The 27,547-nt window shown below is 44.8% G+C and overlaps 1 protein-coding gene across 1 annotated transcript in view; it reads left to right on the top strand.

Moving 5' to 3' along the window:
* Positions 1-27,547, top strand: part of SAXO1 (stabilizer of axonemal microtubules 1) — a 92,279-nt gene that overhangs the window by 29,251 nt on the left and 35,481 nt on the right. Inside the window, exon 2 of the mRNA XM_070045838.1 lies at positions 25,602-25,703. Within this exon, the coding sequence (XP_069901939.1) occupies positions 25,602-25,703 (102 nt within the window). The remainder of the gene's footprint in view (positions 1-25,601; positions 25,704-27,547) is intronic.

Raw genomic sequence — 27,547 nt, 5'->3', positions numbered from 1 at the left:
ACAGCGGAGGTCCTAAATCTTTCCAGATAGTGCACTGGTGTGTGGCTGTCAAACGCCAGACAGATCTTAAGAAAATAGTAACTTTAACCCATCTGTCTTTTATGTACATGGCACATTATTGTCATAAAGTTTTCCTAAGGTTCTAATGGCTTAAAGGAAACAATGTACACGTAAAAACACACGTACACAAACACACCCACATATGCATAGCTACCCTAGCTTGCTACATGATCACTTCTGTTTTTAGAAATCACCAGTTTTATACCTTTCTGAATTTTTTTTCTACTTTGGCTACAGGAAATGATTTTAGTTCATACTGCAGTGGATTTGATCGGACTTGGTATTTTTGAAATACAATCCTTCTGATTTTGCGTGCTGAACCATACTTTTGCTTTTGTTTTTAGTGTCAGAAACGATAAGATGATGAATTGGCTTTACTCATTTTGTAGTTTTGTAGCTCTTGAGAGCCAGCTCTGAGTCCTGTGCTGTGTAAGACCTTTGGGTTTCCAGGTGAGCTGGAGGTTAGGATTCTCGCCTTATTCCCCTCCCTGAAATCTCCAGGCTTCAGCTTCTTCACCTGTAAATTGTGGAGGATACCCATTGCCTAGAGTTATTGTAAGGATTGAGGGTGGTAGCTTCCAGGAGAGCCCCGCATCATAGGCCCTCCATCTAAAGCTCTCGACAGGTATTGGCTTTCTTTGCCTTCTAGCTGTGTGTCTTACACCTTCTCATGCTGATACCTGCCCATAGCAAAGCTTGCCCTCTCGTGAAGCCATCCCCAGTTGGAATGAAGTTGTGCTGCTCTGTATTTCCATAGTGCGCTGTACCTTCCGCCCCTCCCATGTGGTCTTGGACGTGATGTCTTTCACTGTGGTGATGCTGGAGGAGCTCTCTGTGTATCCCCCCATCTCCCCCCACAGCTGAGCCACTGAATGAAGGCTGTCTGAGGACAGAGGCTGAGGCTGGCCAAGCCCTGCACTTCCTACAGGACATTAACGCATCCTGGCCACACAGCAGGTATGATCTCGGATAAGCTCTCGGTGGATTTGTGGGGTGGTTTTTGAAACACATCAGTAGAATAGTACACGCTCAAGAGGCGGTCCTGGTTTTCCTCGTCCCTGCTGCCTCCTACGCCCCACATCTCTCTCCAGCCCTCTCTCTTGGAAGGCTCTACTCTGTCACCTGAGTGGGCTTGGCCTCCTCAAGGAGCTCAGACTTATTGATGAGTGGTCAATCAGAGCCAGCCTGACTACGTAATAGCTGTGTGTCATTGGTAGAATTGTGTCCCCCCCAAAGATGTCAGAGTCCTAACCCCCAGTACCTCAGAATGTGACCTTCTTTGGAAATCAGGCCTTTGCAGAGGTAATCAAGGTCACGTGAGGTCATGAGGGTGGGCCCTAATCCAATACGACTGGTGTCCTTATTAAAAGGGGAAATTTGGACAGAGGCAGACACATACTGAGGGAAGATGATGTGAAGGCACAGAGAGAACATCTAGAAGCCAAGGAATGCTTGAGGCTGCCTGAAGCTAGGAGAGAGGTGTGGAACAAACACAGATTCTGCCTTGCAGCCCTCAGAAGGAACCTACCCTGCCACCACCTTGATTTTGGATTTCTAACCTCTAGAACTGTGGGACAGTGCATTTCTGTTGTTTAAGCCACGCAGTGTGTGGTCCTTTGTTATGGAGGAAACGAATATATTATGTGAAGCGTCAAATTTCTTAAAATTTTCAGCCTTATTTCCTTATCTGTAGAATGGGATGGTGTGACAAATCACACCTATCTCATAGGTTCTTCTGAGGATTACATAGTGCCTGGCACTTTGAAAAGACCTTTACGGATGGTATCCCTTTGCTGTTATTGCATAGATTCCCAGACTTCCTCAGCCCTGGGCCACTTTGCATTTTTCAGTCCCTTGTTTGCATTTCTTCAGAAGCTGTTGAGCCAGGTCTGGTTTCTGTGGCCATAGATCTAGAAACCTTAATGTAAAGCAAATCATATTTTCCTATGGAAATCTAGTTTAATTAGGGGTTTTATTTCCAGACAGTGTGCTCAGTGACAAACAGATAATCTGCAAAACCGTCCCATTCTAATAGGTTAGTACGTGTTAATGGGCCGAGGACCCTCTCTGGTAACCATTTCAACAGGGAGTCTTTGTTAGGTTATACAGTAACCTTTAAGTACCTATTGATTTCCTTACTTTTGAATGCCTGTCACTGTAGGTTATAGGAAGTAGGACATGGATTATTTGGTGATGGAAGAAAAATTAAAATCTATGAATTAAAATCCTTCTCAGCCTTTGGGAGGCTTTGGCGTCTGGAATCAGATGTGGGCTCAAGTCTGACACTGGGACCTGTGTGGCCTTGGGCCAGTTACTTTCTGAGCATCTACTTTCTCTATAAAACAAAGGCGATGCTACCTGCCCAAGTGGCTGTTTTAAGGTTTAAGGAAGATAACATAGGTAGAGAAACACCTCTTCTATGTGGTACATCCTACTCACAAACAAAAAAGTTCCTCTCCTCCCCTCTTCCCCATTCCTCAACTGTCGGTGGCTCAGGTGCCGGTCGCCTCAGGCTTGATGTGGAGGTTGCTTTGGGATAGGTTAAGAGTTTATTGTGCCCCTTAAATTATACTCGGGAGAAAGCTACCCACCACCTACAGGCTGAGAACCTTTGAGTGACGTAATTCAGATTCAAAACTTTATTTCAACATGGTACGAAGTGAATTTGATATTCTTCTTATGGTTCTTTTGGTGATATAACTTTTGGGTTGTTTATTTTAAAAAAAAGTCTGAAAGGACTAAACATTTGAAGAATGAGGTATCATGAGACAGGGGTGTGTGTGTGCATGATGACTAAAAAAGTAAATTTTCCTATAGCTAGTATTCTTTAATTATGAATTGGTCATCTCTAGGAATTAAATGTATATTTTTGAAGTTCTCTAAGATAAATCTGCATTAATAACTATGGCTATTTGAGCACTTGGGGTTCAGATAACATCAATAACCTAAAAATCTCTAAGCTCTTTATAAACACCAGTGCAGACTGTACTAATATCCATATAAAACAGGACTTCTGTTTAAGCTTAATTGACTTAGTCTTTTGGTATTGCATTAGGAGTCTACTCTCTAGTTTCACTTAAAAAGCAATGGAGTAGGGAAAGAAAGAGGCATAGAATGTTAGGTTTTGGCATCGTTTTGTTTTATTCATTTTCTAGTCTCAAAGCCATTCTCAGATGATTCCGTTAAAAGGAGGTAGGATATTTGCCATTTTCCAGGAAAGTAATGATAGATGATAGGAGAGAGAGATTATTCATGCCTGTTATAATCAATATAACTTCATTCTATAACTGCGTTTTGTGCACTTAAAGTCAAATGATCTTACTTCCTTTTAAAAATAAAAAACTTAGAAATTCCATAGAGGAAAATTAAAAACAGAGGAAATTTCCAAAAGTTTTAATATCCTCTTTTTCTAATTATTTTCACAAACTGTGTTCAGGTAGGACCCTGATTTGTGTAGCTATATAATCTGGAAACCAGTATAAAATGAATCATCATAAAGCAAATCATATTTTCCCACAGGACTCTAGATTGATTGATAGATTGATTTTTGGCACGTGCTTCAGTAGTTGTGGCTCTAGAGCGCAGGCTCAGTAGTGGCACACGGGCTTAGTTGCTCTGCGGCATGTGGGATCTTCCTGGACTAGGTATCGAACCTGTGTCCCCTGCATTGGCAGGCAGATTCTTAACCACTGCGCCACCAGGGAAGTCCCTGAATCTAGCTTTAATTAGAGGTTTTATTCCTGACAAAGTGCTCAGCATGGTATAAATCATATATATTACCACTAATATGTTATAAAAATAAAGATACAATGATAATACATCGTGTAATAATTTAAATAATATTATACTCCTAGTTACATACAATGGGCATGCATATAGTACATACACAGATTATCCAAAGGCCCAAGTGCTTTATAAAACATACATTCAGCATATAAAATGCACAGCTGTGCCATGATTTCATGTATATGAAAGAACTTAACTAATAGAGTGCTATACAAATGTAAGCTGAAATTTTATTAGCGTTGTGCATATAGCCTAACGTAATACACGTGCAATAAGACATTCCTAAATGTCTAGTTAGGAATATTTTTCTTCTCCTTAGAATTTGGAAGGACATTTGGGGGTTTGGGTGACTCATGAACTAGGTAATATTTCTTACACTTACATGCTTTGTTTCAGATGTTCTTTTTACATGTGTTTTGTAGCCTCATTACCACCTTTTGAGAGAAGATGCCATTGGCCCGATTTTGAAGAAGGGGCAGTGATGATCAGAGATGAGTGGCACTTTCAGAGTCACTCTGTCACTAGGAAGCTGTAAATCCCACACTAAAACCTGTTCTTCCTGATTCCTCATTCTATGCCCTTTCAAATACACTATGAGGACCTGACATTTTTCCTTGGGACAAGCAGATGGCTTCAAGATTATTTCAGGCATCCTAGAGCAGTGTGCAAACTTGGGGTCACTCTCAAAGGGAACTGTTAAGTGTCTGAAAGCGTGGAGTCCTCAGAGAAGACTTCAGCTGTGAGGGTTCAGAGAGTAAGAGACTCTTGAGTCCTTGCTCTCCCTGCTCCCTCCCCCTTCCCCGTAGCGTTACTGAATACAGGTGGTCACGGCAGGCTGGGCAGGTGGACAACCTGAGGAAAGTGCATGGAAGGGGCACGCAGGGCCCTATGTCTTTACCTTAGTGTATTAGTCAAGTAATACTAGTCAATGCTGCAGGAACAAACCCTGTCATCTCATTAGTTATGACAAAGGTTTATCAAAGTCAGAGGCTCTTTTTGTGCAGTGACCAAAGGATCAGGGCTGCTGCCATCCTGCAGCTTAGCCATCTTGGAGTTCCTTGTTTCCAGGTTTGAGAAAGAGGGAGAGGAAACACGTGGCTGCCCCTGGATTAAGGGGTGTGGCGTGTGGTCTCAAGCTCACCTGCTCTTCTCTGTGCTGAGACGATTGCTTCTCCAGCAATTGAATCATGATGCTGTCTTCAGTAACGTCCTGGTCAATCACCTGAGCTGATTGTACCTGACACTCATGTTGGTGGCTTGTTTTAATAAACATTTAAGGAGTGCTATGTGCAAGGCACTGGGTTGGAAGGCTGACACAAAGCAGCAGTTCATTCCAAAGAATCACGTGAATTGTGTCATCCAGAAATCATAACTTTACCACCAGAGCCACTGTTACCCATATGAAGCCTTTGTGCAAATTAGAAACAGACACCCCTTCCTCAATGTGTTTTACTTTCACCTGTCAGAAAATTGTCATGCTGAGTTTCAGAGCAATACCTTTCACTAGTGTCTCCTGAAAAACTGTCTAAATTGACAATGTCTCCAAAATGAACGGTGTCCTCTTAGATGTCACCCTGTCATCCTTGTGCAGTACATAACCTGTACAACTGTGTATAACAGCCTTTGTTCCCCTTGCCTCTTACTGTTGAATCTTTTTGAAATTCTACAGGTATTTCCAGATAAAAATCTTGAAAATCTTTGTAAACCTGGTGGGATATTAGTTTTTGGAAGAAGATGATTTCAGTTCTGTTAGGCCACAGGAAGGCGAAGTCTCTCTGCCATCTTCTGAGACATACATCATCCATCTTTAGTCTGATTTGTTTGAAAACTATATTTAACTTCCTCAATTGTAGGTTTCTCTGTTCTTTGACCACTTGCTGCATTTTGAAAATATGGAGTCACCCTGGTACAATAGTCTCTTTTTATTAAAAAAAGCTTTTATTCAAATAACTTAGGATTTTAATGAAATATCCAAAGAGTGATAAAATTCTTGCCCCGGGGGCTAAAAATTATTGACATCATTAGGAAAATAGATTTTTTGTTGCCGGCATTTGAAATAGACCAACCCAACAGGCAATGCTGTTATTTGTTAAATGAACAAATGAGTGGATACATTGTGAAGGACATTTAGTCTTAACTGTAAACCAATTGCTTTTGTAAAAAACAAAACAAAAAACCCCCACAAAACCTGCTTTATGACTGTATGTTATCACAGAAGGACCCAAACCTAGAAAAGCCCATTACTATTTCTCTGAGTTAAGGACCCTTGCTAAAAATGCAGGAGCAATCATGTGTGAAGAAAGGATAGTATGTTTAAAAAAATTCCAAGACTGCTCTAATTGCACTTTGATTACTCTCTCTAGGGAGTAATTCTTACTCCTTTGTAGGAAACTGCACGCAAGTCCGACCATTTGGTTTTGTGAAAATAAACTTCGTTTAATTTATTGACACGTTATATGTACCTGCCAAATTTTCTCATGCTTTTTCCCTGACATGTGTCTTGCCTGATGGAGTCACTGTAAGGCAGTCCATGTATTTTTAAAGAAATTATGTTTTGCTAAGGAATGTATCAAAACTGTTAAACCATTTGCACCTTGTTCTCATTAGTCTTTGGAATGCAGCTGCCGGAACAGAAGGGGCAGGGGAGACAGAGACGGAGAGGTGGCCCCGAATACTCTCACCTCTTCTGGCAGGAGACCTCTGGGCTCCATTCTGAGTTGCAGGAGCCCGCTTCTTCCTTGGGCAGCCATGCCAGGAGGTGCAGTCGGGGAGCCCCATAACCTAAGCCCAAGGCTGCTCTGTTTCGCTACCAAACCAAATAACAAAATGGACCTCACCTCTCCGTGCAGTCCAGCTCCCGTTGTCCCACTGTGTGTACAACACTGTATGTAATTAAACTTCCAACATTCGGGTTTCCACTGAAAATACTCGCTAGAGCGAGGCCTGTGTTGGTTCTTTAACAGCAGAGAACGCTGAAGAGTGTTCCAAGTCCTGACGATTCTACTTCCTAACATTTCTGCTCTCCACTGCTGAGACCCCTGCCTGCTTCAGGATCCCACGAATCGTGTTTGAACTGGTGCAGGAGCTTCCGAATAGGCCTCCCTGGGCTCTCCAATCCACCCTTTACGTTGTAACCAGAGAGATCTTTGAAAGACACGTGACCTTCTCTTCCCTGCTTGGGACTCATTTGGGGTCCCTGTCACCTCCAGCGTATAATGAGAACTTCTCTGAATGTCGTTCAACTTCTCTGCATGCCCTTCAAGGTGTGGCCTCTGCCGCCTTGTCCAGCCTAGTCTCCTGACCTTTCTCACCTGTCATTCTGTGCTCCAGGAATATAGGACTGATGGTGATTTTGGAAATTTACCTTGCTCTCGCACACTTCGTACCTTTGCTCTTTCTTCCTTGGATGTCCTCCCTGCGAATGGTCGATCTGGCTAACTCTCCTTAGCCCCATCCCACCTCATTTTGGAAGCCCTTCCTGATTTCCTCTCCTGATTTAGGTGCTCAGCATTCTGCGCTCCCTTTGAGCTTTATGTCAACACAGCCATCAAAGCAATTGCCTAGGAGCGTAAATACTTGTTGCACTTGGAGCTCCTTGAGGTCAAGGATCATAGCTTTTAATTCATGTCTCCATAAACTATCACAAACTGGGTATATAGAAGTTCCCTGAATGAATTAAGGAGAGATTACCAAGGTCAGTCTTCAAACGCCGTTCTTTTCAAAGGCGGGTATCTCTAAATCCGGCAAGTTAACCTAGAATGGAATGGCTTTGGTGAAAGAGCTCAGTTATCTTGGTGAAAAATCAGCTGAACTGCCTTTTCATGTCTGTGCTTGTTGCTTTCTCTCCTATGTTATGTTACATACAAAGTCACCTGAAGGAAGGCACTGCTCAGGGTCACCCCCCCACCGCGATGGTGACGCTTCTGAAGTCTGCCGATGACTCGGGGTGGTGCAGGACATGTCAGTTCATCACGCGGCATTTTGTAGTGAAATGTTTTCTCGGTTTCACACTACAGGGCTTATATTTTCTCCAGATTTGGGGACAACTGTATCTTCACTGCTTGGGCATCTTAGTATTGTGGCCTGTGGCCAGTTTTGGCCGAGTGGGTTGGTGAGGGCTCTGTCGCCCCGTCCTGCAGGCCGCCCTCGGGAATGCAGCCCTGCCTGGCCACGGTGGGGACACAGGGTAATGTGTGAGAGGTCTGAGAGCCTCTGCTGGGATAGGGTTTTCCTCCTCCCGGGTGACAAGGTCCAGCTCCCCCAGCTTCCGGGAGCTGAATGCCTCGGAACTTCAAGAGTGTGGCAAAATGCAGAGCTGTGCAGAGCTGCATTTAGAATCCTGTTTCTGGAACTTACTGCGGGACTTTGGAGAAGTTGTGGAGCCCTTCTGTTTGGTTTTTTATACTTATAAAATAGGGCCCAGGCTCCTTGTGGGTTGCTGCGAGATGAAATGTGATGCACATCAGGAGTGCAAAAGTTATGACTGCCAATTGTGCATATCTGTTCTTTCAGTACATTCGAGAAGTCTGCGGAGGCGCAGAAAGGGAGAGTGACTTGGTTTTGCACGCTGGACCAGTGAGATGGCTGTGATGACTAGTATCACACCGGCGCAGGGAGGGTTCCCCGCTGTGTGAGGAGCTTCCATCTGCTCCCTTCTCCAGGGGATCTGCTCGGGGGCCCCTCTGGAAAGGGTGGAGGGGGCACATTGCCTGAGTTCTAGTTCTGCCTTTGCCCCCCAACCACCTGTATGACCTGTGGTGAGTCACTTGCCCTCCATTCGCCTCAGTTTCCAGACTCCTTTGGAAATCCGTGAGGACCAGCCTCACTCACCTCCCAAGGTGTTTGTTGACATAAAAGCAAATAACGTAGGTGTGCAAGTGTTGTTATGAGAACGCCACGGGGTATCTTGTGACTGAGAGTAGGGGTGAGTGGGGGGCGGCCTTGTCCTCTCTCTCTCCCTTCCTTCCACGAGCAAGCTATTTAATCATCATAGCCACGAAGAAATAAACTAGGAGCACGGGGGAGAAGCGTTTCTGTTAAAGTGATTGCTCATCGATGTGGTCATATCCATTTCCGGAGGTTCTGAGGAGAGACTTTGAAGTTGGTTTAACACTCGACACCTGTTCTGCTGTCAGGTGCTGGACTAGGGGCTGGTCAGATCTGAGTTGCACAAGTCCATGAGTCAATTTATTCCTCAGCTCTTAGATAACGCTCTACAGGATAACCACATTTTAAAGGTGAAAATCCCTTGACCATGTTAAAAACGCAAGCGGAAAAGACTGGAAGGTAATGTACCAAAACGTTGACTGATGGTTCATCCTTGAGTTCTCAATGAGGTTTTCTTTTTTTCTTTCTTCCCTTCTTCTGTACTTGGCAACCTTTCAAGAACGAGTTTTGTTGTTTGGAATCCAAAAAATATATGCGCCTCCTCACACAAATTGAATGTAATGCTATTTCAGATTGGAAAAATAGGGATTTTGAAATCTACCAGTATACTGAAGAGGGCTAGTGTATCTAGAAAATTCCCAAAGGCAAGCTGGGCCCACCCAGGTGGAGACTTCCCTTGAGCTCAGCACAAGGGGCCCCCTCCGTCCTCTCCCGCAGCTGCTCGGAGCCGGGCCAGTGGCCACAAGGCTTCCCTGCAGGCCAGGCCTTACGGAGCGGGGAGTTTGGTGAGCATCACATAACCAGTTTCGGTGGGTCTAGAGGATTAATGAGCTGCTAAAACTCGCCTTCTTCATCTCCTGAAGCTTCCTTTTGAACGACAGATTCCAAATACAACCTACCACAGCCATGTTCCACCTCCCACTGTACTTCTGACTTGTTTGCTTAAACACACGCTCCCAAGCAGCGCCTCTGTTCCTACTATTGCCTCTGAGAGTTTAAGCCAAAAGGTGCCAGAAAACAGCTTTATGAAAGAGCTCAGCAACCTCAGAGCATGAAAATGACTCCAGAATGACCCTGTTTCCAGGTCTCCGTGCCAATTAAACTTTGAAATTAGTCTAAATTGTTAATCCTAACGTGTAAATACTTGAATCAGTCAGAATCAATCAGTTAGAAAACCTGAATTCCTTCCCTTTCTCTAGCAAAACTCCCTTTCTAACTACCCCGTTTCAGACTGTTTCTCTGGTGGAGAATTTCCTTGCATTCCCCTGATACAGCCGTTTCTTAACTCCTTACTTTCTCGCTTCCACATTCTCGTTTAGGCCTCATCATCTCACCACCAGATGACTGTAACTGGTCTCCCTGCTTCTGGGCTCTTCTCCCTCTGTACACTTCCACCAGATCAGTTCTGCTGGAAAATAGAGTTGATCGGGTCACTTCCAATCCGCGACCTTCATTGAGCTCCCGTTGCCCTCACTGAATGGAGCAGGTCGGTGAGCCCTTCCCAGTGCAATTCCCAGCCTCACGGCCACCTCCAGGCCATGCACTCCCGGCAGAGAGTGGCTGTGGACCGTCATGCCAAGGGCCTTGTGCCTTCTCCCTGAGCCTTTGCTCAGACACCGCCCTTCACCTTTGTCCGCTCATCCCTCACAGGCCACAGCCCGCTCGTTCTCAGCTTGGGTGCTATCTCCTCATGAATTCTGTATTTATTACATACCTTCCTCCCTACCCCCATCCCCACCCCCGCCCCCTTGAAAGTCAATTTGTCCTTATTTCCTTCCTCTGAGGTCCATTAGCATACTAGGAAATTGTTCTTCTCTTGCTTTAGCAATGTATGAAATAATTTGGGGATTCGTCTGCTCAACTGATTGGAAGATCCATGGAGGGGCCAAGGCTACCTCACTCTTTCGGGTTTCTCCACACTTTCTAGCTCAGTGCCTTGAACCTCCTCTGTTTGTTGAATGTAACTGAATAATGGGATTCAAAAATGACTTTTAATGAGGCATCTAGAATAGATTTAAGAAATATACAAATTGTTTCTTACCTTCACTCGGGAAGCGTGGAAAACATTCTATGCTATCCCATTTTAGTATCGATAGAGTGCCGTGAAATGATAGTTTTGCAGCTACTTAAGATGTTGAGGCCTGGACATCTTTGCTACTTTCCAACTTGAGTAAACTTTCTCTAAAAAACAGAATAATTTTAGTTCCATGAGAAAATGGGGGCATGGAGGGATAGAGGTGTGTAAGGGTTTTGGCGTTGGCCCAACCTGGGGTCAGATCCTGGCTCTTAAGAAGTTATTGAATCTTTCTCATAGGACTTCAGGTTCTCCATTGGCAAAATGTTGATAATATCTGCCTAAGCTGTTGTGAGGATTGCAGGATGATGGATGGAAGCGTCTAGGACAGTGCCTGACACACAGGCATGCCCAAAGTGCAACAATGGGTTATTATTTTCCTATCCATTACACACGGTTCAGTTGGAAATTGGGGCATCTGTTAAGTGCAGCTGCAGACTGCAAACCAACTTTACATATTTCAAGAGCTCACCTTGCACAATGGCTTTTATTAAAATGTGAGATTGTTCATAAAGCAGAGAATTACTTGACAGCTGACTCTGAACATGGGGCTCGAGTTCACGCAGAAGGGCCAGGTGTGCTGCTATGCCGTGCTGGGCATGTCTTCCCCAGCAGGTGAGCTTTTCAGGTCAGAACAAGCAGATGTGTGGTTTTCTGGGATGAGAAGGCAGGATGGAGTCCTGTTTGCTCTTTTGTAGCGTGTGGCTGCGAAGGGCAACAGTGTGAAAGGCTGGACCCTGGAACTATGCTAATGGAGCTCTCACGTGTGCGTGGCTTAAAAACAGAACTGTAAAAAATTCATCACTCTGATTGTGTCTCCATGGGGGCAAAGACTAAGAAAGGACCAGAGAAGAGAATGGGGTCAATTAGATAACTGGTGGTTGAGTACTTATCATGTACTAGGCACTGCTTTTGGGTGCTGGGGGCAGTGAGGGGAGTGGTGGTGCAGAATATAAAGATGATAAGATATAGTCCCACCTGAGTCTGGGCTTTTTTAAATATATTTTTTGAGTCCTGGACTCTTGAAAATATGGTAAAAGTTTTGGACTTTCTCCAAGGAAAATGTGTACGTACACATACCATTTTACATACAATTCCAGGGGGCTCATGGATCCCTTGAAGTTCATTTAAGGATTCTAAGTTAAGAACCCTTTATTTAGTAATGACAATCTAGTGAAAAACATGAACACGGACACTGGGTTCAGAAACACCTGGTTCGAGTTTGGTTCCACCCCCTTGCCAGCTGTGTGTCTCACTGAATGAATGATCTTGGATAACTTAACCTTTCTAAGCCTCAGACATCTCATGTAGATGAGAATAACAGCAGCATCTCATGGGGTTGTAGTGAAGATGAAATAATAAACAAAATGATTAGCACAGTGCCTGGCATGTGGCAAATGCTCAAGAAATGTTGACACATAATTATTCCTAGTGAGCCTGTTATAAGGGAGCCATGAAAGTACCGCAGGAGATTAATTCCTATTAGCCTCTGGGAGGAGAATATGAACCACAGGTTTCAGTGGAGGTCCTTGTTATAGGAAAGACTGTGAAGAACAACATGGTGGGTTTTTTTTTTCCTGTATAAACAACACATTCATGGTAACTGTCTTCTGCCCATTGGTAAAAAAGGGCTACCACCACAGCATTCCATAGGGGTGTTTCTGTGGTTATGTGCTCCATGCAGATGACCTCATTGGAGGGAATCAATCTCACAATGACTGCTAAATACAAACAGTGTTATAGTCCATCAGCAATAACGAAGAAAAAGGAGGATAAATGGTAACAGTTATGAGCTTCTGAGGGGTTACCATGAGCCAGGCGTTGTGCTAAGTGCCTCACGTTTGTGTGGGTTGAGTGTCCTTTCTGACGAAGCTTGATCACTTAGAAGAGCCGAAGTCAAACATAAAACACTCTCACTGGGTGTAGCTGGAAGTCAGCAGGCTGTGTGTGTGTGTGAGTGTGTGTGCGTGCACGGACACACACGCATGCAGGCTAGCAAAAACAGAGCTTCTTTTTATCAGCCTTCACTCATTTGACTGCTTTCTGAGCCGCGAGTTCAAACATTTTGGAATGTGCCTGTTGAACACGAAGGTTTATCACGCAGAGTGTAAGATGACAACCACAAGATTCAGAAAGATTCTGAGCTTGGGGGAGAGTTACAGTTAACCTCATAAAGAGTGCAGATGAAAGCCGTTCCCATAGTTACAATCAAAGACACTTTAGGCCACTCTTTTCCCAGAGGAAAAGTTGCTTTTTATGGCATGTTTTAAAGTTTTATTTCAAAAACAGTCAGCATCTTTAAGCAGAATGTAGTATGCTCCCCAAGCTTTCCCTTGCAATGTGTTTCCAGTTTTCTCAATCGTATTACCAAGTTTCTGGATGTGCCGTGAGTTGCTACCCTCACCAGATTCGCACTCAGGAGGATTTAGCCTGATGGTCTTGTGCGCGTAGCAAGAACGCTCTCCCAAACCTCCTTGCTCTTTTCATTCTGAGAGGAGAGTTCAGAGGCAGCATTATTATGTGTGAAGAGATTATCTTTATCGTTCTCTCACTTTTCAGTCAAGGAAACCGAGGCCCAGAGAAGAGATGAAACCCAGTTCTACCCAGTACTCTTGACTACACCCAGCACTCCACTGCTCCTAAAACTCAAGAAACCAGTTTCTCGCCCACATCTTGGGTTGGAATGCTTCCTTATTGTGTCCTAGGTCTCTGCGCACACAGGGGTTTATGAATGTATATGCATTTTAATTTAAGCACTTAAACTTATTTACAAAACAGATAAAGAGGGCTTCCCTGGTGGCGCAGTGGTTGAGAGTCCGCCTGCTGATGCAGGGGACACGGGTTCGTGCCCCGATCCGGGAAGATCCCACATGCCGCGGAGAGGGTAGGCCCACGAGCCATGGCCGCTGAGCCTGCGCGTCTGGAGCCTGTGCTCCACAACGGGAGAGGCCACAACAGTGAGAGGCCCGCGTACTGCAGACAAAACAAAACAGATAAAGAGTCACAGATGTAGAAAACAAACTTATGGTTACCAAGGGGGAAAAAGGGGGGGAGGGATAAATTGGGAGATTGGGATTGACATATACACACTACTATATATAAAATAGATAACTAATAAGGACCTACTGTATAGCACAGGGAACTCTACTCAATACTCTGTAATGACCTATGTGGGAAAAGAATCTAAAAAAGAGTGGATATATGTATAACTGATTCACTTTGCTGTACAGCAGAAACTAACACAACATTGTTAAATCAACCACACTCCAATAAAAATTAATTAGAAAAGAAACAAAAAAAATATAAGTGCTTAAATATCATGTCTTTTCCCAAGATGTAGAAACTGCGACTAGTTGCCTTTCAATAATATCCTTTAATTGAGCACCTCAGTGTTGCAAGGAATGACTAGTAGTCTGATAGCACCTGATACCTGATAGGTGTTACAGTACTGCTGTGGTCAGTTTGCAACTATGTTTGTGTGGAATTTCAAGGTTAGTGAAACTTACATCTCTCTTGGTCGGCCTGCTTCACTCCTAGTGTAGTCTGTTTTCCTGGGTCTCACTGTCCCCTGAGCACAGCCTTCAGCTTGCCTTGGATTTTGTTGTTTGAAGAGCACTTTATATGCTTTCTCCACCATAATATGCCTTCTGACAACGAGTAGATGAAAGCTTGGAGTTTGACCAAATACTGACTTTGTTTGCATGTGCACCTTTCCTTTATACATCGCACAGGACTATCGTAGTGACCTTCTCACCTGTCTCACAGTGCCTGCAGTCTGTTTCTTTTTTATTTATTGATTGATTTTGGCTGTGCCATGTAGCATCTTAGTTCCCTGACCAGGGATTGAACCGGCGCCACCCCAACACTGGAAGGCGGATTCTTTACCACTGGACCCCCAGGGAAGTTCCCTGTAGTCTGTTTATTTTTTGTTTTTTGTTTTTTTTTTGCGGTACGTGGGCCCCTCACCGCTGTGGCCTCTCCCGCCGCAGAGCACAGGCTCCGGATGCACAGGCTCAGCGGCCATGGCCCACGGGCCCAGACGCTCCGCAGCATGTGGGATCTTCCCGGACTGGGGCACGAACCCGCATCCCCTGCATCGGCAGGCAGACTCTCAACCACTGCGCCACCAGGGAAGCCCTGTAGTCTGTTTCTTGACCAATCTTTGCTGCTGTGCTGGTTGTGCTCCATTAAGAACAGAGCCAATCTTACCAGCCACCTGTTAAAAACCCTGTAAGTTTCCCTGTTGCCTAGAGCAGGGGCGGCAAACGATTTTATTTCAGATGTCAATTCCAGTTATTTGGTAGTGGCTGTCTGAAGCGTCATAAAGTGCCATGATTTGTAATGTCTGATGTGTAGGGAGAGGCGCTGATAGCAGATGTGCCGTGTCCTCCCTAGCCAAGAGGGCAAAGTGTCAACTTTAAAAAAAAATTATTTATTTTATTTATTTATTTTTGGCTGCGTTGAGTCTCCGTTGCCGCATGTGGACTTTCTCTAGTTGCAGGGAAAGGGGACTACTCTTCGTTGCGGTGCGCGGGCTTCTCATTGCCGTGGCTTCTCTTTTTGTGGAGCATGGGCTCTAGGTGCGCAGGCTTCAGTAGTTGTGGCGTGTGGGCTCTAGAGCGCAGGCTCAGTAGTTGTGGCACACGGGCTTAGTTGCTCGGCGGCATGTGGGATCTTCCCAGACCATGGCTTGAACCCGTGTCCTCTGCATTGGCAGGCAGATTCTTAACCACGGTGCCACCAGGCAAGCCCCAAAGTGTGAACTTCTAGGGCTTCCCAGGTGGCGCAGTGGTTGAGAGTCCGCCTGCCGATGCAGGGGACACGGGTTCGTGCCCCGGTCCGGGAAGATCCCACATGCCGTGGAGCGGCTGGGCCCGTGAGCCATGGCTGCTGAGCCTGCGCGTTCGGAGCCTGTGCCCCGCAACGGGAGAGGCCACAGCAGTGAGAGGCCCGCGTACCGCAAAAAAAAAAAAAAAAAAAAAAAAAAAAATAGTGTCAACTTCTAAACATGGCATGTCAGACTCTTCCTGATCTGGTTTTTGCCCACCTATCACTTACCCCTCCCCAGCTGGCTTCCTCCCTCTGTGCGCTGCTTCCCCAACACCCCTGCCGCCACGCCGACATGGCTTTGTATCTGCCGAACTTCTGCCTGAAATCCCTTGCCTCTTGCCTCCCCTTGCTTCTCCATTGCCTTCTCACCCTTCAGCATCGACTAAGTATAACTTGCCTTTGAACCCTCCTCACCCTTTTGCCACAGAGCCAGACCCCACAAAATCACTTTGTTCTTTTTTTAGTTGCTCATTGCATTTTGCATATACATAATATTGTTAACACATTATAGTATAATCATTTAATCATATATCTGCTCTTCTACTAGGTGGTTGGTAGGAAAATCAATGTTGATCGAGTTCCTTCAGTGTCCTAAATACACTGGGAAGAGCTGCCCATCCGAAAAGCCCAGTGCAGTAGAATGAAGGTAGGGTTTTGAAGCTGACTTCCTGGCTTGAACCCCTGCTTTTTTACTGAGGAGAGGACATGTGATTTCTCTGAGTCTTAGGCTATTCACGTTGTAAATTGGGAATCATAATACTATGCCAGGTTGTTGAGTGGTTTAGAAATAGGATTTCTAAAATGTGAGCGTACCATAGTAAGTCCTCAGTAAATGGTGACTATTATTGGTTATCTGCTTTAATCTCAATTTTGTGAGGCACAGTAGGAATTAATTTTAAATGCTGTAACTGAACCTCAAATTATTTCCTTAGGGTCCTAGATCAAATAAATTACTGAGTTAGAATTTAAACTCAGGTCCTAGTGGCGTCAGGGCCTCTTTCTTATATCATGCGTTTTTATAAAAAATGGCAGTGGTCTCAAACATACAAAAAGAATGTGAAAACAGTATAAAGAATTCTATATCTCCTCCACCTCACTCAGATTTTCCAGTTGTTAATATTTCACTTCCATTTCCAGTCACCCTCTTTCTCTCTACACACGCACGTGGCCACACATGACACACATCTTTTTCTGACATGCTCATCACCACTAATGTTGCCCCAAACAAGGACCTCTCCTCCTGCATTATCATTGTATAAGCATCCCAATCAGGAGATCAGCATCGATACAACAATACTCACTGTACAGTCTATAGACCCCATTCAGACTTATCCGAGCATTCCAACAATGTCCCCTTTTCCTTTCTGGTCCAGGATCCTATCTAGGAACATGCATTCTATTTAGTTATCTTACCACATCAGTATCCTTTAACCTGGAAACATTCCTCCGTCTTTTCCCTGTGTCTCATGCCCTTGAAAGACCTTCCATTCTGTAGGACAACCTTTCACTTTGGTCTGTCCATTGTTTCCTCCTAATTAGACTCAGGCCGTGCACTGAGATATTCCTGGTGTATCACGTCAAGAGACACATGATGATGACCTGTCTTATCACTGGTGATGTTAACCTTGATCATCTGGTCATGATGGGGTCTGCCAGGTGTCTCCACTGTACAGCTGCCATTCTCCCTTTGTATTTAATTACTATGGTATACAGTACTAATATCCTGTTCCTCATCAAAATATCACCCATCTGGGCTTCCCTGGTGGTGCAGTGGTTGAGAGTCCGCCTGCCGATGCAGGGGACACGGGTTCGTGTCCCGGTCCGGGAAGATCCCACATGCTGCGGAGCGGCTGGGCCCGTGAGCCATGACCGCTGAGCCTACGCGTCCGGAGCCTGTGCTCCGCAATGGGAGAGGCCACAACAGTGAGAGGCCCGCGTAACAAACAAAACAAAACAAAACAAAACAAAACTATCACCCATCAACCTTATCATCCGTGGTCGACTCCCACCTGCACGCACCACCACCATGGTTGCTGAATAGAAATAATCTGTTTCCACCATTTCTGCGTTTATTACTTGGCTTTCTACTGTAAGAAAGAGGGTTCCCTTCTCCATTTATACATGTATGTTCAGTATGGACTCATGGTTCTATTTTAACCAATGGGTTATAACCTGTTAACTATCATTTCAATCCTCAACTTGTTCCTGATTTGTTTCTTCAAGCTGGCTCTGTCCTCTTGACAGATGCCCATCATTTATTAAGCAGTTCCTTATATTCTGACACAGATGTCCCAGGATCATCTTGTATTTTCTCTGCTCCAACTCTGAAATCAACCTTTCTTCAAATTGTTCTGATTCACTTTAGTGGAGGGTGATATTTGGAAACCAAAGTTTGATTGCTCACTGTGCTCATTGCTGCCGTGTGCACACACACAGTCGTGCATGTAAATATGTATATACACACACACAAATACAGAAAAAATAAATATTTAATCTATTTTTTATTTAAAAACCCATCATTTTACACCAATACTTCTAATTCCAATCCAACACCTCAGAGGTCTTTCCAGCCTTCTTTCCATGTTCAGAAATCCCTTCTCAGAGTGAGAAAACTGACTCCTTTTACTCTCACTATATTTACTTATTTGTTCAGTGTAACTGATCTTCCTGCCTATGTGGCTGCCTCTTCTGTCTGCCACCTCCGTATCTACGACCTCTTACTGCCTGCTCTCTTGGCCCTTGGGGATGCTGCCACCAATGTCTTCATAAGGCATAAGGGCTTCTTCTCTTGCCTCCCCACATTTCTGAATGCTGAGTACCAATGTCAAGAAGTGGAGATAAGAAGTAATGGATATGTGCTTTCTCTTTTCCCCACCCAACGTGGTACAACTTTATAAATGCTGTATGAATGAATGAATAAACGGATCAATGAACAAATGGAAGCGTAAACAGACTTGTACTACTAGTGTGCGTTGTTTATCTTGTGAGTGTTATGTTGGGATTATCAGAGGATGAGAATAGAATAGGTAAGACCAAAGCATCTTCTCTATCCAGGAAGATGTTTGTCTCTTTTCACCCTTATAAGCAGCTTTGGAAGGCTACAGGGGAAAGGGGCAGATATGGGAATACCTGCTCAAGCAGCCAGAGAAGCTAAATGAAACTCTGGAGTCAGTTGACAGAGGAGGCCACCAGCTTGTCTTTGTATCCAGCACAGCTCCAGGGGACCCTTGAACCAGGAGGTATAATGATACAATGATGGGAACAAGTGCAAGACACAGTCTGAGCTTTGGCTGCTTTGTTTTGTTTGAGATTCGTGTGTGTGTGTGTGTGTGTGTGTGTGTGTGTGTGTGTTAGAGCTAATACAAGGCAACACTCCAGAGTAAACAGTTCTTGTCCCCCTATGTGATTTCTGAAATTCTATTTGGCTTGCAGTATTTCATGACATTTTTGTCCAACTCCATTGGGACGTGCAGCTTTACGGCAGCTATGTTGACAGTTGCTAGACAGTTGCTAGCGTAAAGGTGCTAGTGCTTTAGAATCCTCTCCAGTAGTGTGCAACTGGAAATAAATGTGCGTATTAGTTTTGTGAGTACTTAAAACCCATTACTATTCCATTAGAGTTTTCACCAATGCTTACATGGTACCTGCATGTACTACATGACGATACATAAAATTAGAATCAGATTCTGTTGGGTGACCACTCAAAGCATCCCCATCTGTCTTGCCTGTTGCCCACTGTGGTGACCAAAGAAACCCGATCCTTGACTTCGCAGCTCCCCTTGCTGCTGGGTGTGGCTTATGACCTGATTCCAGTTAGTGAAAAGGATTATGGGAAGTAGCTTTCACTTTTCCTTTGTCTGGTTGCAGAAGGTCGGGTTCCTGAGTGCCTGAGGCCGCCGACACTGTGTTCTCTCAATGGGCTTTCTCTCCCTGAGTGTTGTCTAGGTTGGGGATGGTCTCTGCCTTCAATCCTGAAGGACTCAAGGTTTAGAGTAGTGTGGGCACCAAGAGGAGAAAAAGAGCTAGGGGAAGAGCAAAGGGGAGAGGATGAGGAAAGAGATGGAGTCTGACGGAAGCTTGGGGGAGGCGCACCCTTGGCACCTCAGGCTTCCTAGAGCTTCAGGTCCACTCCCTCGTTCATGCCCTCGTGTGCCTTTTGCATCGACCTGCTCCTCTAACTGCCCTTTGCAGCCATGGGCTCTGTGCATCGTGACTCACAGCCTGAGGATCTGGGTTTTTTGTCAGCCTTTTGGTCTAAGGGCAGGTTATTGTAAAGACTGAGATAATACAGATAAAGAGTTAAGAGCTGTGCCTTGTACGTAGTCAGTGCTCCATCAGTGTTGAGTATTCATATTGTAACCTTTGAAGGTGTACAGATCTACCAGTGTACGGATTTTCTACCATTACGGAAAGCCAAAGGCCCCATGGAGAACTGTTTTCATCCAGGTTAATGGAAACGTATGGTGTTTATTTCTTCAGTGGTTTGAGAAGAGAAAGGGGAGGTCACTTTGCAGAGGTGATAGAAAGCCAAGAATTTTATTTTTGCGAATCTCACCTTTTTGGTAAAGGGCTGCCTTCTACCAGAAATCAAGACCGGAATTAATACCCATCGTGTGTGTATATCTGCCTGTTCTCTCCTAACGCCTCCTCATTCCCGAGGACTTTGCCAGCATCTGGGAGGTCCAGGAAGAAATGCTCTTTAAATCCTCTGCATTCTTCCAGAAGCCCAAGGGGTTTAACAAGTTCTGATTTTAGCTAAAACATATAAACCTAAAAAGAAAAAAGTACAGTTTCTGTAACTCGGTTTTTTTATGCCACACATCTTTGTGTGTTTGTCAGGTAACAAAGTAAAACTTGAATCTTTTGTTATTGGTTATTGGGCAGTTGATATAAAGCAGGATATTTGTTCAGAGATAAGAGTGGGTTGCCTTTAACATTTTATAAGGTCATGTTTTATCGAAGGAGTGGGTTTTACACTATCAGTATGAAGTTAATATCAGTAAATTTGAATTTCCAGAGCAAAGACTATATTGAAAAAGTACAGTTGGAAAGAGATAATTTAAAGAATTTCCCTTTAAGCTGAACATCTGAGGAGTAAAGTCATTAATGAAATCAGAGATCACTTGTATATGATGAATTAGGAACACACAGCACAGTGAAGTAATTTCATTCCAGCTGCTCATCTGTGGTCATAATTAAACTGGAAATTCAGCCTCCTGCTTTTTTTTGGGGTGGAGGTGGTGGTGCTCTCGTAACAGTAACTTCAGTCCCTAAGAATCAAATGCTTGTTTAAAAATATTTCTGGTACTCAAAGGAATACATTTAGCTCAATAAGGCTGTTTTTCAAAAATCATTCCACTCGTTTAAATTATTTTTCTTTCACTTTAATGACATTATAGGAGATTTGGCTCAAATCTTGAAAGGCTCCTTAGAGGCAGAGGAAAAAAAAATGTAGATTAGTATTGGTAAATCTTTTTCGATGGAGGATATAACAGTAGTTGAAATTTTGGTATCAGCTGAAATTCCAAAGGTTTCTAGAATTGAAGCAAGCAGCAGTGGGGCACGGGGAATCCTCAGTTTATGATGGTAGAGTCAGTAGCTTATGAGCAAGCAGTGGAGAAAATCCTCAGAGCTGAAACTGGGCATTGGCTACTAGATTCAGATCTGTTCTCTCTGCATGTCTTGCTTGGCCACGTGCTGCTCCGAAGGACAAAAGTACTCCTTTCTGTGGCTGCTTAGGTGGGAAATGATATTGGGTAGGAGGGCTGGGGCTGCGGATAGGTGATGGGAACCATTTCCTCCTCATTACCCCACAGCATGAGACAGGTCCACATTTAGAGAAGGAAAGGTTCCCAGAAATCTTGACACAGCAAGACCTTGGCATTGAAAACCTAGCATGGAGGCTAAGATACCTCAGCATCGAGTTTTGGAGCCCAAGGCAATGGAATATCAATAATCTTCAGTGAAGTGCCTGGTTAATTCCACAGTAATTCACAAGGCCCTTGACAGCTCCCAGGCCTGTCGGCAACTCCCTATCTGAAGGAGGTGGAGCGCAGCTGTGCCTGGAGACCTGCCCTTTGGACCTTTGGCCCGGTGCAAGTTGCCAGTTCACCTGCTGAAACTCAAAGCAGGAATCCTGGGCTGCATTTCATGTGTGCGTGGATGGGTTCAGGGAGGGCATGCACCTCAGCTGATGGCGTTTTATTTACAGATGCACCAGAACTTCCAGTTCTTTCCCCCAGCTTGAAGCTAAGAGAAGCTAAGAGAAGAGGATGAGTTTTGTGTGAACTACTGCTTGGGGGTAATTTGACCTCAAAGATGACAGCTCAGGGTAATCCTAGCCAGCCCCTGATCCTTCCAAAGGGGCTATGAAAACAGCACTTGGTTGTTGTTTATGCAAAATGAGGGAAGGGGCATGTTTGGAGGGAGAAATTTTGCAACAGATTAATGCATGTCGAGCAGCTGATGTCAGCTGGCTGGTGGAGATTAACATGGTGTACAGCGCCCCTGTTGTCTTTTTACCTTAATTAATTAGATGAGACATTTAATATGTTGAAACAGCAAGCCGAACATCTGGGCTTTTATGGGTAGTGGCGTTTATCCAGCTGTTTACTCTCCCTGCTTTCTGAGGAAGATCCATGCTCCCTGGGTCCTGTTCACTCTTAAAGTGAGTCAGTTCAGAGGCCACAGGATCCCTAACTCCAAGCGTTTTGATCGTGCTTAGAGAAGTGTCTCGTCTTCTGAGTGATCAACTTGAATTTTCCTCAGAAAGGAATCTGATATGATGAAAAGAACATCTCAAGGAGTTAGCAAAACTGGCCCTGGCCCAGGTTTTACCACTGATGGTTCTGTGAGATGGAGCGTGTCTTGAATGCCCCCTTGGCCTTGTTTCCTTATCTGGGATATTGCGGGGAGGCGAATAATTTCTGCCCTGCTTAGCTCTTAGGGTGGCCGGAGGAAGGAGACCATACGGAAAGGCTCTGTAAACTGTGCGAGTTTTACAAATGGTTCACCCAGCCACCCAAAACTATTCTAGGAAGCTTGTAGGTGTTCCAGGCGTTGTGCTTAGCTGGTTATATAATAGTGAACAAGATACCCCCCCCCCCCCACTCCCCATACCAAGGAGCCCAGTCTGGGCAACAAACAAGCATTTTGTAATATTGTGGGATAAATGCTGTGATAAGAATAATTACAGTGAGCCCGGCAACAACGCAATCTTGGGTTGGGGTGAGGTGGTGGGTCAGAGACAGTTATTATTTAAAAATAGGGATTAAAGAGGCTTTGGGTTTTTTTTTTTTTCTGTTTTTGGCAATGCCTGGAAGAGAGCCTTAGGAAGATTTGCTGAGCACAGCTGTTGGGTTTCATCTGAAATGCGCGGGGTACTCACTCGATTTCTTGAGAAGAGAGTGAAACTCCGGTTAAGTATGTGAGCTTCCTGCTTTTTGGCTGGAGGACCCTAAAAGGCCACATGGGAACAAGTCCGGTGCAGCTGACACAGACTTCAGAGTGTGAGAAGGAAAGCTTCCTTTGGTTGCTGGCTCTGCACTTATCATCAGCTTAAATCAAGATCCTCTTTTGTCCCAGGTGGTTGGATTAAAGCCGTGTTGGCCTCGGGGAAACTCTTGCTGAAGCAGATACATGCTTGTTTCATGTAGGCCCTGCCTCTTAGGGATTTGTTTTAATATTTCTTTAATTAAAGAAATTTAAATCTGCAAAAATGAGAATAGTGATGAACCCCCGTCAATAATTATCTTCCAGCATCAATAATTATCAAGATTTTGTCACATTTGGTTCATCCATCAGTTCCAGGCGCCATGTCATTTCACCCCTACCTACTTCACCGTGCTTCTCTAAACGTGTGGACACTATATTACGTAACCACAATGCCACGATCACATCTACAGAGGACTTTTAGAAACTTGTTCTTGCTCTTTTTCCTCTCCAACATTTGATTATGAAAAATTTTGAGCAGACTTCTCTGGTGGTGCAGTGGTTAGGAGTCCGCCTGCCAATGCAGGGGACACAGGTTCAAGCCCTGGTCCGGGAAGATCTCACATGCCGCCGAGCAAGTAAGCCCGTGCACCACAACTACTGAGCCTGCACTCTAGAGCCTGGGAGCCACTGCTACTGAGCCTGTGCACCATAACTACTGAGCCTGCACTCTAGAGCCTGTGAGCCACTACTACTGAGCCTGTGCGCCACAACTACTGAAGCCCGTGCGCCTAGAGCCCATGCTCCTCAACAAGAGAAGCCACTGCAGTGAGAAGCCTGTGCGCTGCAAAGAAGAGTAGCCCCCGCTCACCGCAACTAGAGAAAGCCCACGTGCAGCAAAGAAGACCCAACATAGCCAAAAAAAATAAATAAATAAAAAAAATTTTTTTGAGCATATGACAAAGTTGAGAATTTGAAAGTGCACGGCTGTATATCCACTGCCTAGATGCTATCATCCACATCGACACACCTCTCCATCTAGTCCTCTCATTATCCCTCCATCCATCTGTCAGTCCATCTCGTTTATGTATTTCAAAGTAAATCACATACATCAGTAAACTTCTCCCCTAAATAGTTCAACATTCGTGTCCTTAACAGTTTAATACTGGTTTCCTTTTTCTTTTGAGATAAATTTACAGTGACATGCACAGATCTTGAGGTGTTGGCTGAATTTGACAAATTCATGTGCCTGTGTAACTCCAATCCCTATCAAGACGTAGAACCATACCTGCGCCCCAGAAAGTTCCTGCATACTCCTTCCCAATCATTCTCTTATCTCTCTCTCCTTGTGGTAACCACTGAGCTGATTTTTTTCTACTATAGGTTAGTTCCTACTGTTCCAGAATTTCATATAAATGGAATCGTCAAGTATGCACTCTTGATATTGTTCACTCAACAAAAGTGTTCGTGGGATTCATCTATGCTGTTATGTGTCTGCTGCTTTGTGGCTGCCAGTAGTTTGCTTCTTTTTATTGCTGATTAGTATCCCATTGAATGATGATACCACGATTTATCTGTCCTCCCATTGATGGATGCCTGGGCTGTTTCTATTCTTTGGTTCTATGAATTAGCTTCTTTGGATATTCTTGTCCAACTCCTTTTTGTGAATGTATGGCTTTTATTTCTTTGGATAAATTCCTAGGAATTGAATTGCTGGGCTGGGAGGTAGGCCAGCATGTAGAAACTGCCGTAGCTTTTGCCAAATTGGTTTGGACCTTTTTACATCCCTACCAACAGTGAATGACAGTGCTGGTACTCTACTTAGCCAACAGTAGGTTTTGTTAGTCTTTTTAATTTTAGCTCTTCTGGTATGTGTGTAGTGGTATCTCATTGTGGTTTAAACTTGTCTTTCCCTGATGACTTGTGATGTTAAACACTTTTGTATATGTTTCTTGTCCAATTTGTATACCTTTTTGTGTCTGTTCAGATTTTTGCTTGTGATTTTTGTGTCTTTATTATTGAGTTATAGATGATTTTATATATCCTGGATAACAGTCCTTTGCTAGCTATCTGTTTTGCAAATATTATTTCCAAATGTGTGGCTTGCTTATGTTCTTAAATATATCTTTGATGAGCAGAAGCTTTTGACTTTGTCTAACTTAACCAGTTCCTTCTTTTATGCTTATTACTTTCTGGGACCTAAGAACTCTTTGCCTTCTGCTCTTACAAAGGTATTCGCCTGTGTTTTCCCCTAAAAACTTTATAATTCTAGCTTGCACATTAAGGTTTGTTGTGATCCAGCTCAAATGATGTACGTGTGTGATTTGCGAGTGGGTCAAGGATTTGTTTTTTTAAAACCAATTGCTAAGCTGCGTGTACCTAGGAAGCGCCGTGCCGCAAGGGTCAACACATAGGAGTCTAGCCGCTGGGTTTGCTTTTTAAGCAGTTTGCAGGTGTGCTGCTGGCTCAGGCCACAGTGGACACGACTTAGCCGCATATGGTACTTGCCCCTGTTCTTCTTGCCTGTGTTCAGCAATCGAGTATTGAATGCCTACCACGTGCCAGGCACGAAGGCAGTGGTATCCGAGACCCGCCTGCCAGGACGTCAGACTGAGCAGGTGGCTGCCAGCATGTGGTGTGAGAATGGGGGGGATGAGCAGAGTGACCGCCATCTGATGAGGGGTCTGGGAAGTCCTCCTGGCAGGAGGGATTTTTGAGCTGAAATCTGAAGGAGGTGAAGGGGGTCAGGTAGGACTAGGGGTCTGGGTAGAGTGTTGTCAGGGCTGGTGGGGAGGAGACGTGCCAAGTTGGAACAGCCCAGGTGGCACCTGCCTTCCCCCAGAGGGTTGGTTGTCTAAGAGGTAGAGAGAGAAGGCGCCTTGGTGACTGGCATGGTCCTTTCTGTGTGTCTCTCCAAGACTCAGTGGGGCCATTGCTAAAATGCCTGCCCTGTGTCTCCTCAGGATGCCTTGAGCAGTTGCACCTTCTTGAAGAGGTTTCCTCAATTCATCTATTTTATTTTCACCGAAGAAACTCTTCTTCCTTTTGACTGCTAAGGCGGAAGGGACAGGGAGAGCCCCTGGGGTGCTCTTCTGTGGCTCTGAACATACTCTCTGCTGCTCTCTCCAGGCTCTTGGCTTTTCAAAGGACCATTGGCTCTCACTGACTGCCCTCCTGCCCACTCAGCCTGCTGGCTGCACGCCCCACCAGAGCTCCTCTCATTGGTGCCTGCCATCCCACGAGGCCCTCTGCCTCACAGTCTGCTGAACCAGAGTATCTTCCCTTAGAGCTTCTGAGCATTGCCGCACAAGGTCCTAGTTGGGCCCCTCTCCTTTGGCATCACTACTCCTTGGAAGCAAGTCTGCACTTTTCCAGCTGCCCTTTCAACGCACTCCCTATGGAGTGCCCTGTGCATGCCTTGCACCTCTTCATTTCATCCGCTTTCTTTCTCTCGCTGCCTTTGTGTCCTGCGTCAAGGCCACCAGACTGGTGCTGCTCAGGTTCCCATCTCTCCTCTCAAATTGTCTCTTGAATCCCGCCCGCCTTCCCGCTTTCATCATATCTCCTTTGTAGTCCAGGCTCTGGCTCCAGCAATTGTTTTTGCTCATAAAAGAATCCCTGTCGGGGCTTCCCTGGTGGCACAGTGGTTGAGAGTCCGCCTGCCGATGCAGGGGACACGGGTTCGTGCTCCGGTCTGGGAAGATCCCACATGCCGTGGAGAGGCTGGGCCCATGAGTCATGGCCGCTGGGCCTGCGCGTCTGGAGCCTGTGCTCCGCAACGGGAGAGGCCACAACATTGAGAGTACCGCAAAAAAAAGAAAAAAAAAAAAAGAAAAAAAAGGAATCCCTGTCTGCTACTCTGTTCCTCTACCTACAAAGATGATCTGATTTCACTTCTTTTACCCAGTACCGCATGATGATAATCGCATAGTTAGCAATTCTTGTGTATGTCCTGGGTAACTTCTTGAACTCCCATTGGACTTTTCTTGATGGTTTTGTCGCCAGAGTTTTCAGCGTGGTCTCCCTCCCCTCCTCCACTTCCTCAGCAGCATCCGTTCCTTGGATCCAGCACAGCCACTCTGCTGAAGCTGCTTTCTAGTCACCATATGAGATTTTTCTGAGGCGTTTAACTGTTGAACACTTAAAATCTTTTATTTGATCTGTCACCGAATTTTCTCCTTTTTGTCAGTTTTTTCCTCCTGAGACTTCTTTATCCTGCTTCCTAAATGTGGTGTTCTTCAAGATTTTGGACTTGTTTTTATTCCTTTTTTTCTCATCTTGGCAACTTTACATTCTTATGGCTTTGTTGTTTATAGATGTCTTCCAAACGTGCGATTCCTGTAAGTCACCATTTAGGACATTTCCACCAGAATGCCTTCCCTCCCTTTCCTTGCATTCATATATTTATCACCCATCCTCACTTCCCTAAACCAGCACCCTTGACAGGCATGGCTAATCAATCAAGACGGTCATCCTCAC

This window comes from Globicephala melas, chromosome 6 (assembly GCF_963455315.2).
Source record: "Globicephala melas chromosome 6, mGloMel1.2, whole genome shotgun sequence".
Taxonomy (NCBI): domain Eukaryota; kingdom Metazoa; phylum Chordata; class Mammalia; order Artiodactyla; family Delphinidae; genus Globicephala; species Globicephala melas.
The sequence above is the reverse complement of the archived record's forward strand: the minus strand, read 5'-3'. Positions and strand labels throughout refer to the sequence as shown.